The sequence below is a fragment of the Pempheris klunzingeri genome, chromosome 18 (genome assembly GCF_042242105.1).
Source record: "Pempheris klunzingeri isolate RE-2024b chromosome 18, fPemKlu1.hap1, whole genome shotgun sequence".
In the NCBI taxonomy this organism is placed as follows: domain Eukaryota; kingdom Metazoa; phylum Chordata; class Actinopteri; order Acropomatiformes; family Pempheridae; genus Pempheris; species Pempheris klunzingeri.
Genome location: NC_092029.1, coordinates 11,104,546 through 11,118,391, shown reverse-complemented (window position 1 = coordinate 11,118,391; position 13,846 = coordinate 11,104,546). Strand labels below are relative to the sequence as shown.

General features: G+C 46.2%; 1 protein-coding gene across 1 annotated transcript in view; it reads right to left on the bottom strand.

Annotated features, from left to right (window-relative positions):
- Positions 1–12,210, bottom strand: part of LOC139218081 (prospero homeobox protein 1-like) — a 29,858-nt gene extending 17,648 nt beyond the window's left edge. Inside the window, exons 1-3 of the mRNA XM_070849617.1 lie at positions 10,177–12,210; positions 6,224–6,331; positions 893–1,087 (exon numbers count right to left, since the gene is read on the bottom strand). Coding sequence (XP_070705718.1) covers positions 893–1,087; positions 6,224–6,331; positions 10,177–12,210 — 2,337 coding nt within the window. The remainder of the gene's footprint in view (positions 1–892; positions 1,088–6,223; positions 6,332–10,176) is intronic.
- Between the last annotated feature and the right edge of the window lie 1,636 nt (positions 12,211–13,846).

Here is a 13,846-nt window from a genome sequence, read left to right as displayed (position 1 = left end):
CTCACACACATACACTCGCACATAGACTCGATCTTACTAACGCACACACACACACAAACCCAGATCACTCCAGGTCCTTCTTAACACAAGCCTTTTAAAGGCCTATTGTCAGCTGACATTGAAAGAGCGCTGGCGATCCTGAAATGTTTCTCACACACACACACACAGACGGTGGCAAAAGGAGAAGTGTGAAAAATGAAACATTAACATTGTCTGATGAGAATTTATGATTACAATACACTAGAAGACACGTACATAAACATCTCACCACAGCTGATAGGTAAATGAGGACGTAAAAGTGAGGGAAGTAAAAGGTGGTTTCTCAAAAACTATGACACACACACGCATACACAGACACTTTCCACCAAAGGGAAATTAACAGTGAGGAAGAGGCGAAATTAGTTAGGTGTTCGCAAGCTTTCTTCCTCATTGGATGAGAGTTCCTCACATCTCTATACAACTGAAGCCTGTGATGCATCATTTAGAAAAAATGTTTTCATCAAATTATTGCTGTCCAGTGAAAATTACCAAATTTGGTGATTTTGAGTTATGTAAAAAAAATCATAGTTATCAGTGAACTAAGCTGAAAATGAGGCTATCCTAGAGCGGATTTTCACAGAATGGCCACGATATACATTATAGTACAGTGTGCAGAGTGCAGCAGGATGTATAAGAGACTTGAACTCAGCATTGAGAACAGTCACAGCGAGGCGGTGTCAGAGAGGACACAGTGAGATGGTGTCACACTACCCGTCTGCATCACAAGGTATCAGGTGAAATTCTTTTTTTTTTTTAATACGGACTGCTTTAGCTCTCAGCTCCTCCTCCCGCTGAGAACATTCAGCTTGTATGATTTGGTCTGTATTAAATCACTGAAAGTGTCGGTGTTTACCTCAAAGTCATTGGCCTTGTTGTAGTGCATGTTGAGGGCTCGGAAGAGCTCGCAGTCGCGGCTGACGGTCAACTCCTCGGTTCCAGTGACTCCGTCGTTGATGGACTGGCGGGCGAACTTCTCCATCTGTATGTAGTAGAACTCCCTGAAGTTGCTGAACCACTTGATCAGTTGGGAGGTTATGCAGCGATTAAACTGGAACGAGAGATGAACAGGAGTTAGCACTGTTTAGGCTGTTAGTATGGTTGAAAAGAAAAAAGTCAAATATCACTTAAAATCCAAAGACATTTTCAGTGGAAATCCAGTGGGATCTGTAAATATCCCATTGGATTTGAGTATGAGTGAAAAGAAGAAGTGTAGAAGTGCAGGGATGACAGCGTGTCACTTCACGTAAGGGAGTCAAGATGTGAGGTGATAACTTAAAAGACTGTGAAGAAACGGGGGGGAGGGAAAGATAAAAGACAAAACCAAGACAGATCACTGTTAGGGATGATAATAGAGACATTAAGTAAGACAGCGAGCAAGAAGGGAGGGTGAGAGTGTGTGTGTGGTTCATCTACCCCACAGGGAGCAGACCTCCCCCCTATCATAACCCTGAGAGTGGAGAGAGAGGTGGGGTGGGGGGGGGGAGTGAGACCGCAAACACATAATTGACCAGAAAAACGATTAAGTCATCATCTGAAGCGCCCTGGCCCGCAGGGGGCTCAAACATGTACTTAACCCCGTTCACCAATTACACCCTGATTTTCCTCCCCTCTCTGCACCTCCCAGGCAGAAAGGAGAAGAAAAAGAACAAAAAAAAGAAAGAGAAAGACAGAGATGATAAGCATTGCGGAGAAGGCTGTGGCTATCTGATCTGTGCTGCTTGGCTGAATTCAATAGGACAGGGTAAACCTATTAAGAGCCTCGCCTAGTCCCGGCTCTTTTTCCGCCTGGTCTCAGCAGTGAAAACAGACTGTCTAAACATCCAAGCCACTAGAGAAGGACCTCGGGGGTCAGGGTAGCTGTCTAGTCCAGTCACCTTAATATGCCCCCACCGAACGCTCTGACTGGCATACAAATACCACCTTTACTTCTTTCTTCTCAGTGACTCCTAGAAAGGACATCTTAAAGATTCAAAATTCTAGTCTGTGAAATGCTTGATAGCCCTAACCATCATCCACACCCTTCTTCTACACACACACACACACACACACACACACAGGCCTTCACCCCCCCCCCACCCCCCCCACCCCCTGCTCTTTTTGTGGTGCTGGAAGAATGGGGGGACAAAACGCTACTAAACGCTGAGCGGACTGCTCGCTGGGGAGGCAGAGCGGTTTTGACATGGAGATTAGGCTCTGGCTATTGTTCGACAACACACAGACACGCACAAACATGCACACGCACTCTTCACGATCTGGGATGGCAGTCAAACACGCAAGCCCGTGAAGATGGGAGGCCGAGGCAACAGAACAGAAGGACGGGCAGAAAAGTTGGCGAATCGCAAGCCGAGAAAGAGTTGGAGCAAGATGGGACAGGGCTAAAGGAGAGGGCCGTGCCTTTCTGGAATGATCAGCAGATGACATAATGGCGGAGTGGAAAAGAATAAGTCCGCTTGACATTGTTTGGCGGGGGTTTGGGAGGGTGCATGTGGGGGGGGGGGGTAGTATGGTGGCTGTCGTAAAGTGCAGGGTGAGCATAAATGGGGAAATGAGGGAGGGAGGAGGGGGGCAGGGAGGAGAGGAGGACGGGTGCAGGTCAGTGCCATCGGACAATGGCGTTTCACTGGCGGGGGGGGGGCAGAGGGTCGGAACGTGAGCAGTCAGCAAGCTGGGGTCGTGACATCGGAGTGTCAAACAAACAAACTACTGACACTTACAAATACATCGGCTGCACAGGGCTATTCTTAAACACACACAATGTAGCAGACAGTCGGAGTGTGACAGAGCACAAAAACACTAACTCATTGAAGTTGTCAGCACAGTACAAACCTTTCCTCGTGTCCGGGAGCCAAACAAGTCTTATTGGGTGTAAATCTCAGACATTAGGGAATTGGTGTCGATCTATGCGAGCATGTGTGCACACATGCATCTGAGCGCGTGCGAGACTGAGCACTACATACTGAGATTAAAGTCAGTGAAAGAGTTACCATCGCTCATGCAGGGGACCTTTGGTGTCACTGCAGCCGAGTGACGGATAGATTTGTCACTTTGGACAAGGATTACTTTATTATACCGACAGCTCAGGAGAAGATGTATTAGGGCGTGTGCAGCTGAACTGAACTGTGGCTCAATCACAGCACGGGGCACACAAAACACGCAATATTTACTGTACATGCAGGTAAATGCACTAAATTACATTATATCCGCATCAACTGCTCCCAGCACACTCAGGGACTCAATTCTGGCAAATCCTCCTGCAGCTTCCAGCAGTCTTGGTTCATTAAGTTGCTGGTGGGGGACAGAGGACCCCTGATAGCGGCTAAGGACGAGTGTGTTCAGTGTAAAAGGAGGGAATTGGTTCAAAGGAGCACATCACTGCAGCTCCTTAATCAGAGCTGGCAGGGGTCAGCCAGCACAGACAAGAGATGCAGCAAGGAAAATGTGTGTGTGTGTGTGTAGTTGTGTGTGCGTTTGAGTCGACACACTGCGTTTGAGTATATAAGTGTGTATAAGGGTGTGTGTGTGTGTGTGCGCCTGGCTGAGAGGCAGATGAGAGAGAGACAGCGAGAGCGTGTTTCTCACACTCACACTCAAGAGCCTGTGAAAGGTCAGCGCTTAGTGCTAACAGCACAAGATAGAAAGTGGCGCACACACACAAACACACATAGACACACGCATTCTGCTCATACACAGGCGCATACTTAAGTCCAGAATAGGAAAACACTCAAGTATCCTTGGTCTAAACTATATTAGTCACCTAACTGAGCTATTCAGGGGCTTTGACTGTCAGTCCCAAACTTCTGCACACACGTCAACTAATTTATTAATATGAAGTGCCATTGTTTTTACAGTTCTGTCTCTTGGTTGAGGATTGAAAATGTTTAGCTGAAAAGCATTCGTATAAGAGGCCAAAATGTGTCTCTCGCCAACACTTTTTCTGACATAGTGGTCAACAATGGAGCAGAAAGCACACAGATGACCTCAGAGTGCTAAGCTACATCCAGAACAACCGGAGAGGAGAGCAGAAAGACACAGAAGCCTGTACGGGCCTCCCTCTTTCTCTCTCTCTCTCTCTCTCTTTCTCCCTCTCTCTCTCTCTCTCCCTCTCTCTCGTAAGCCCCTTCACAGTCATCAGGGCTTTCCAACGTTTCCTGTTTTCGCAGGGGTGAATTGTGGGAGATAATCTCCGGCTGCCTATTGGCTGACTGCACACAAAAAGCGGCCCTGGAAAGCGGGCTTTTGTTACTGCGGCGACTCAAATCCAGCGGCTGGCTTTTCTTTCTCCCCGGCCCCGCCGAGGCACACATACCATGCCACACCATCAGCGAAAAAAAAGAAAAGAGAAGGAATGACATATAGAAAAGGGAAAACCCTCCTGACCTCCGCTGCTCCACAGCACATGACTGGCCCAAATACTGAGGCTTGTCGCTAAAAGAGCCACAGAGAGATAGACAAAGAAAGCAAGGTGTGCGTCAGGTTGTGTTAGCTTGAAAAAGAAAGCAAAATATTTCAACTGCAACATATCAAGACCTAAACAGACTATAATTCATACATAGCACATCCGCACACTACGTATCTATATACAAAGACAAGAACTTAAGCTGTCTTTAGTAATTGCCTTTATTTAATCTGTTCATTAATCTGTTATAATTATTCACCCTTCATCAAAAGAATATCAGCTATAATAATGAGACGTCTTAAAGCTAGTGGGATGATACTGTCGGCCGATGATATTATGTCACATCTGTCAAAACATTTCAAAAACACCAGAAGTCAGAAAAAGTCACGACAGTCTTAAAGGAGCTTAGTCAAGCAGAACAACAGCTACAGCGTCCCCCAGTTGTTAGGACAACCCACTTCCCACGTTCATTAGGTTCTTCACAGTCAAGACCTGATTAGTCAAGACCTGATTAGCCTTCAAGACCTATGTCTGAGGACAGCCACTCGCTAAGAGGCCACACTGGCTGAATCTAATTAGATCGTCAGTCTCATTCCCATACATATTTGCTAACTTAAAGCTTGAGCCCATTGTCCTTTACTGAAAACAAAAACAAACGAATGTGACTCATAATCCCCTTAACTATCTTGACCTTGTTTAAGTATCTGATGAGGCATGATGAAGAGGCCACCTCATCGGGAGTGATTAGTCAGTGAAACAAAGTGGCTAAAATTGTAGATAGTAATTGTTGCTGTAATTGTTCAACAGCAGAAAAGACTCCCAATATCAAATCAGTGGAATATTTTAATATTGAGGATTTGTTTTAACAATCCTCAAGTTTACATGTGCCTACCAACTTCGCCAACATGTACCCTCCTTTTCAATCAGACCAATGATGTGCTGAGAGAGGATCATGTGACCCGCGAGCCTTGGTTGGTGGCGACGGCATCCAAGAGGGGGCAGCTGGGAAAAAAGGGGACCTTTATCTTCTAATTTGAATAAGATGGCCTGGATATGTCACAGTGTTTACCCCTCCGTATGGCCCGAGAGGGGCACACACACAAAACAACAACTCCATCAACAAACTCGGTCGCACACACTACAACGGCCATTGTGCTGTTGTTCTTGTTTTTTTGTACAGCATACATATTGTGCTTTGTTTTCCAAATTTCCTTCATTAAACTCTCAGCCGAGCTAACGTTCATCCTTAGCATGTTCCCCTAAACCGGCTCTTTCTCTTCTCCCCTCCCTCTATCAAACCATCCTCTCTACACCTGCTCAGATAACCACTCCTCCGTCTCTAGGCTGCATCCTCCTCTCTGCCCTCTCCACCCCTCCATTACTCATCCCACTCTTTATCTTTAGAATACTCATAGGCTCTCCAGCTCCCTCATGTAAACCCATTCAACTTCCTCTTCTTTCATCTTTTGCATAAAACCATAACTTAGAGCCTCATTTCAAGACAAACATGCAGTGTTCACGGCAACTGAAGCTTGCACACCACAAATAATAAATCAAACACTTCCTTTTAAAGCAGGTGAGTTAACAAATGTACACTTGGGAATTGCGGCAAAAGACGGAAAATAAGAAACAGAGGCAAAAGAGTGTTATCCATCCTTACACTTGTTACACGCAGTAAAATCAGTCACCACCCCAGGAAGATTAAGGTACAACAGATGGGTTTAAAAATAGTGAGAGTGTGCACATAAATTAAGACTGCCTTTAGAGGATGGACATGTTTGGACTTACCTTGACATCAGAGAAGAACATCTTGAGCATATTAGAGCTCGGGTAACGGGTGTAGAAAAACATGAGCTTGGCCTTCTTCAGGTGATTAGGGGAGAGACCCTCTTGTATCTGAGAATCGCTGCCGTTAAGGACATCAACAACTATTTGGAGGGAAACAAGCAAGTGCAGCAACTGATGTTATCACAAGTGCAATGTTACTAATTGGCACTAAGAGCAGCAAGAAATAGTAATTTGGATGATGGGTAACCAAATATTCTTTCAGGCATGAATGCAGGGCTGCTGGAGGGGGGCTGAAGACGGTGCACCAAAGCAAAACCATTTGTTTGCAATTAGCATCGTTCGTATCAGGTGTGAGAGCGTCACGGTAAATAAAGCGCTGGCCAGCACTACAGCCGATGCTTTTACATGAGGAGGCTCATTTCACAGTCAAAATACGCAAGCGCCTTTGCCTACACCCCGTGCTAACCTCCACCCAAAAGGAAGACGAAAAAAGGAGACATTTGCATATCACAGACAAAGACAGCAGTTAACGCCAGTGACGGGTAAGAAGGCCTAATGGCTTGGCGACAACACATGCCAAGCCGGAATATGACTGTCTGATATTGGCTTCATATCAGTGACAAAACAAGGTCTAGGAGATAGTCCCAAACACTGGCCCAAGCAACACGAAAAACCTTCTCACGCTCACATCGGCCATATTCAAATACATGTCAGGGGCCTTGTCTTCCTAATGGATCGCCTGGATTGAACAGCGTAGAGGATGGAGATGGGCTGGTGGGGGCACCTTGAGGGATAGTATGGTTCCAACCTTCAATTACATCCCCCTCTCCTCCCTCTGCTCCACCCCTACCCCCCAGCCTCTCTGCCGCTGCCAAACCCTTGGAGGAGCAAAAGAAGGAGGAGGAGAAGGAGAAGAGGGGCTCTGAGGCTTTGGTCTCAGCCAGTGATGGGGGGACTGAAACACATCTGCGCCACCGAACGGCCCAAGCCATTTCCATGGTGAATTAACGGCCGTATAATGCATCTGATAATATCAATCTGGAGGATAAGACATTGAAGAGGGAATGGGGATGGGGGTGGGCTGCATGTTAAACTCTCAGTCCGCTTCAACAAGGGTTTTCATTAAGCAGAAGCAAGACAGGGCTTTAAATTAGACAGAAGATGCTGCCCTAAGTTTTCATGAAGACTGTTTACACTTGAGTGGTCAAAATACATTGCTTGACATTATTTATGATCTACGGGGGTGGCTGTGATCGTTAAAATCAGTCAAGTGTCCAGATGTAGCTGTAACTATAGAGTGGGAAGAAGGCATCAGCTGCTAGATTGGATTGCCCTTGGCCTCAGGGTTACACAGCAAAGCCAGCAAATGGTGAACCACACTGGGTTGGCTCCTTAAAGACCCTGTCTACTTTGTCTGATTCAGGGAGAGAGAGAGAGAGAGTTAGTTGTATACGCAGTGAGGGTCTTGTGGGGGAAACCCTGGCAGACTGGTGTTACTCTGTCAGGCCTGGCCAAAAGAGCAGCACTTCACTCTCCACACCACACCATCTGCTCCAAGTGGAGAGGATACAATGGATCCTCAGACAGGGAGAGGGAGAAGGAGAGACGGAGAAAAAGAGAGCTCTCTTTCAGTCAGGCAAGGTGGGCTTTATTTGCGGTTAGAGCTGCGCACTTACACTCAGATTGATTTGTTTTTGCTTTTTCAATTAGGATTAGCATCGCTTTCGCCTTATCATTGAAATTAAAAATTATTTTAAAACAAAGATATTAAGGTTTTACCTCGGAAGCCATAAACACAATATCACCTCCCTTCAGACCACAATTAAGAAGTCTCATATCTCCCGATGAGGCATTTTCATCTCCAATTCACTCACAGCTTGCAAATGTAATTGTGATTGGACTTAGGGGTGGCGTGCAAGGCTATTATTTTGTCATGATGGTGCACTCATACCAGCTGGCCCACTGTTCGGCTGCCACATCTGACAAGACATCATCATTCTCACAACACTTCCCCAAAGCCCAAAGTCATGAGAGGAAAATAGCTGCACCACTTCCTAATTCCAGGTGTAAGGACAAGAATATTTGGAGTCGGACTGAGAACAAATGAGGAAATTGATAGCAGCCATCTGCTCCATAACGCTGCTGAGAGCTGGTGAACTTGAACACCCCTCTCAAAATGTCTGACAAGCTGTCTCTGCCTTCTGAGGCTCAGAAAAAATAAGAAAGCTAAAGAAACATTAAAAAATTCCATATCAGTGGAACCAGCTATAAACAGAGAGAGTACAAATACAAATAAACTCATTCATAAATGTCATACAAATTATGATTTAAAAAAAACTATCCTGTAAATGCCAAACTTTGTTCCTAAACCTGTGGAATAAGCTCTGGGAATCAAAAATGAAATATGAAAAATGAAAACAACACATGTGGACATGTTGTTCTGGCTATTTTTTCCATTTAGGCGAGTACATCTGTTAATGCCCTGAATTTATAAATGCTACAATAAAAGCCACAGCATCTGGCATATGTGGTTACTGTTTGATTGTTTTCTACTTTCTCTCAGTCTCTGTATGTCTCTCTCCCTTTTCTCTTTTCATCCCTCCATCGGGAGCCCATAGAAGCAAAGGATTATGGATCTCTGGAAAGCGTTCACCCTTGGGTCAGAAGACAAGACAAGGCGAGGTAATGAAAGATAAACAGCTCGCTGCAAACACCTGTTAACGTCCGCTTCAAAGAAAAGACGGGGAGGAGGGGGGTTTGCAGGGAGGGAAAACAAAAAAAGAAGTATTTGGCTGCCAAGCAACAGCCGAAGGGCCCCCCGGGCTGTTGACAGATCTTTATGAAATGAAAAAAAGAGAAAAGAAACGACAATGATTGTGGGCTTTTTACAACAGCGATGGATGATAAGAGGAACACAAGAGAAAACACAAGCAATCATAAATATACATCTTTACCGAGTCCTCAGGCGAACCTTTTGTGACATGTATGCACACAAAAACACATACACACACACACACACACACACATACTTGAAAAAGGCTAGGCACTCAGGTACACACCAAAAACAAGGCATCCAAAGTGTTAAATATACATATTCACTTAACTAATAAAGCCCCAACAGGTAAAAAGCTGTTGGATTAATTTCTTAATCACGTAATGAATGTTAATGACTTGAAGACAAAGCTTTCTATGGACAACCAGTGTGACGCGAATCAAACTTTCATAAGGGTTAAGGGGTGTTGAATACTTAGGGACTAAGGAGGTACAGGGGAAACAGAGAAGGGCCTGAATGTATCTGTTTAAGCTGTTAGTCCCGAGTCTCCAGGGGATTCAATTTGAGCCTCCCATAGGGGATAGCCTCTTTATCCGTAGGGCATGATTGGGGCACGCTGGGGTTAAACTATAAGGGAGGCTATATAACACTATTGTGTGCCAAGTTTCGGAATGCTATTTACCCCCTTGTACTTTCAGGCCATTTTTATAAAAGGAATTGGGGCAGTAAATGTCATGGGGACCTAATCTTTGAGAGTAAGTGATATGTGACAAGAAAGCTTTTAAAGCACTTAGGATTGAAGATGGAAGAAAAGGCTGTATGGTGCTGTGAGAAGGAAGAGGTATGAGTTTAAAAATAAATACAACAATGCAGTACAATGGAGAAGAGAACAGCAGTGGGAGGAAAAGTGATTCATCAACAATTTCTCAGATTCTTAGGCTAGTTTCAAACAGGCTAAAAAAGATTTGATTTTTAACTCCATGGTTCAGATGCAGCGTTTCACACCTGTCTACCAGGAATTATCACCTGTTTTCAGTTTTTTCCCGGCTTACACAGGCATGAGCTTGTCTGAAATGGGCCTCGTAGAGTTAAAACACTTTAACCTATTATTGGCTTTTAACCCGCCCCCTGCCAAACACACACACTCACACACACACAACCAGATTTTTTAAAAGGATACGTTGCTGCCTGAGTAGGGTGAGATGTCAGCCATGTCTTGGAGGTCACCACACTCAGACTTGATGAGGGACAGAGAGAGTCCCTCCGCTGTGCTGCCAGGGTGCGCTGGTGAACAAGAGCGGTGATGGTGCCCCAGGTGGTGACCTGATGCCATCTTGGTCCTCAGGCTGGTGGTCTCCCGGGACAGGTCCATGGAGTCTGGTGAGGAACGGTCCTTTCCTGGGTAGCCACCTGTGGGTGCACCGAGGGGACTCTGGAAAGGGTAGCCCATGAGAGGCAGTGGAAATGGATGTCTAAAGGATGGGGGGCTGAAGCCCATGGAGGCAGACAGCGATGAGGGGTGAAGGGCGGGGTGGTGGTGCCCGCCATGGGCACCCACAGCTGAGGACTGGTGGTGGTGGTGCTCACTGGGAGTCTTCCTCACGACCAAGGGCAGCGCCTCGGTTTGGTCATTGGTAGAACCTGGCATCCCGGGCATACTGGCAAAGGAGTCTAATGGATTGGGAATGATGACATCACCGAAACACTGCAGCCTCTGGTTGGCGGTGTGGAAGTTGGGGTTGTCTCCATTGACAACAGTAGGAAATCTTTCAGGAGGTATGGAAAGAGGGGGGAAGGCCTGCTGGGGTGTTGGGCGTGGAGGCTTGGCAAACACCTTAACCACTGTGTCCACCACCTGGGTCATGGCTGAATTGAGTTCCTGCTTTAGTGTTTCTGCCAGCTGTTTACCTTCAGCGTGCATGGAGGAGCCTGGACCTCCCTGTCCTTTGCTCCGGCCGAGCCCCTCTCTTCTCGGCTTCTCTCCATCTGCCAGCAGGGCCTGCTCTTGAAGCAGTGCCCGCGCCCTATCCAGGAAATGGCCAGGGTCCATGTCAGACATCTCATTGTCAGAGCGCAAGTCATCTCCACCCCGGTCATCGCCACCGGTGTCAGACCTGGCTGGGCTGTCCTCAGACATGTTTCCTATGTCGTTGTGGAGGTCATTGTGGAGGTCGTTGTGTTCTGAGTCATCGGTTGAGTCATAGATCTGAAAGAACTTCTCCTGCAGCTGGCGTAGCTGTTTCTGCATGTCCTCCAGCTGCAGCTTGAGTTGCCGTCGCTCCTCCTGCTTCTGTTCTTTCCTCTGGCACACCAGCTGGGTGAAGCTCTGCTGTTGTTGCTGAGGCAGGCGCTGCTTACGCTTGTTCTCTCGACTGCTGCTGCTGCACACCTCGCCTCCCCGTGGGCTGCTGGGGGCCTGCTGCTGAGACTGAGGGGGTGGACAGTCTAGCTCCATCTCCCTTTCTCCATCCATGTCATGGTCACGCTCATGACGGGAAGCAGCAGGCACCACCACACTGGGTGAGTGGCTCATGCCACGTATAATGTTTTCTACACGAGCTCGCTTGGCACGCAGGTGTTCATCATTGAGACGTTCCATGTCAAAGGTGGCCAGGCCAGGAGGACGACCAAACGGTGACAAGCACTCTTGAGGTGTGCTGTCCTGGGAGGAGTTACTGCAGGCATCCTCCTGGGGAGCATCTGAACCTGCATTGGAGAGCCCTGATCCAGGGAAGCCGACCTCCCCTCTGTCACCTCTGTCACCTCTGTCCCCTCTGTCCCCTCTGTCCCCTCTTTCTCCCCTCTCGGGTCCTCCTCCGTTTTTAGCCATGTTATTCTTGAGAAGCTGGGAGATAATGGTGGTGCCAGGGAAGGGCATCATGGTGTCCTCGTACGAGTTGGCCCTCTTCAGCAGCTTCCGGAGCACATTGGATTTGGACTCACTGTCACTGGCTGATACAACGCCAGGCCCACCATGTGGCTGCACTACAGAGCACTCCATGGAGTCGGTGTCTGATCCGTGGTGAGAGTGGGAGCTCAGAGAGTTCATGGCACTGAAAATGGCTGCTTTGGCGCGGGCAATATTATCAGTGGTTGCTGTTGTGGCTGCTGCTGTGGAGGAGGCTGTGCTGCCCACGGTCCTCTTAACACCAATGTCCACACGTCTTCGCTTGGTCTGTCTGTTCAGGAGGGAGTCGCTGTCATGGTCCGGCATCACGGGCTGCTGCTATTGGGCCATATCCCACAAACCCAGTCCTCTAGGATCAAAGCCTCTGAGTACCTGTGGGCAAAAATTCACAGATGCATGACTCACCAAAGTGAAAAATATTTTCAGGATCTAAGTCACTGCTTTCTCAGGCAGGGCATGTCCCAGAACTGTTCAATTTCATAACTAAATCTACACTGAACGGAAAAGCTTGGACGTTTATATACTGAAATGATAAAAATCTATCAATGTCTAGAGAATTGCTTGAGTTTCGTCTCAAGCCAGCAGGCAATCCCTCGTAATATGTTTCCACACGGATTGGGACAGCCAGGGTTACATTTAAGCAGAGAGAACCAGGGACAGAGGGGTAAAGGGAACACGCAAGATGGGGTCAGAATTAGGCCTTGGCTCGACATTCCAGGGCAAAGTCCTACATTTTATCCTGTCCCCTGTTATACACCGCGCGACACTGAACCAGTTCCCACGGAACACAAAGCTGCATAAAATTATGATAATTACTTAAGTACTTGTCCTCATTTCCATTTTTGTGTGGTGTGAGCCAACATAGGAGGTATTAACTTAGAAAATAAAATAAAAAGAAATAGGGTTAAGAGTATCTAAACAAAATGTTGTACAAGGGGAGGCATTGCACATTGTACATGTCACTATATACTCTTTACTAATTCCTATTTAGTAAGAGAGCTATCGGCGAGCTGTTCATCGGTTTCACTAAACGTTCTCACCCATGTTTACACGTTGTGTAATTTTAAAATGCAAACCCGGTGTTCACATTAATCAATATGGCCATCATATCTTAAGCAACGGGGAGAGTGACACATAAAAGAAGCACAAAATAGGCCTATTGATTTTGGTGCCAGCGTGAGCTCACTTCTGTGTTTTTTTGTTTGTCTTTTCATCTGGCAAGGGCAGTTAATTCTGCTCAAATGAATAGGTCACAAGGGTCAACTCTGGCAAGGAGCAACTTAAAGCGCTCTTACAAAAAACCCTAATGCCCCTCTCAAAGCAAAACGTTTTGTCAGTACAGGCCTGCATCAATAATGCTATGTAAGCAGTGGTGGCAGATGCATACGATCTCAAACGCAGAGATATGACCAGAGAGAATTTGAAATATATCTGAAATTAGTAAATGCTTAAATTTGACAATGTTGTCTTTACAGCTTAAAAGTGGCAAAAGCGGTGCAACAATTTAACATTTTTCTTTTTACACTTACACCAGCCCTTAACAAGACTCACACTGGCTAAGCAAATAATAATAAAATAACAAATAATAATACAGTATTCTTTGCTGGACTTCAATCTTACGGGTAGAAAATACACTCGAATGCTACACTGACATTAAGGTAGCTCTGCTGAGTATCTATAAAAAATGTTAACCTTAAATACAAAAATATCAAATGACTGGTTCAGATCTGTTTTTAATTTTCCCCTGAAATTCAAAGACAAAAGCCACTCAAACACGTCTCATTTGAAGGCTCAGTTTGAGTGGAAATGGGGGTCAAACAACAGCAAAAACTGACCTCCAGTGAGATTTCTAAACATTTTCTCTCACCAATTTATCTGCTTACTGCAATTAAAACTAATTTCATCGGCTTCATATTATTGCTGCATGTGAAAAGTTTTTTTT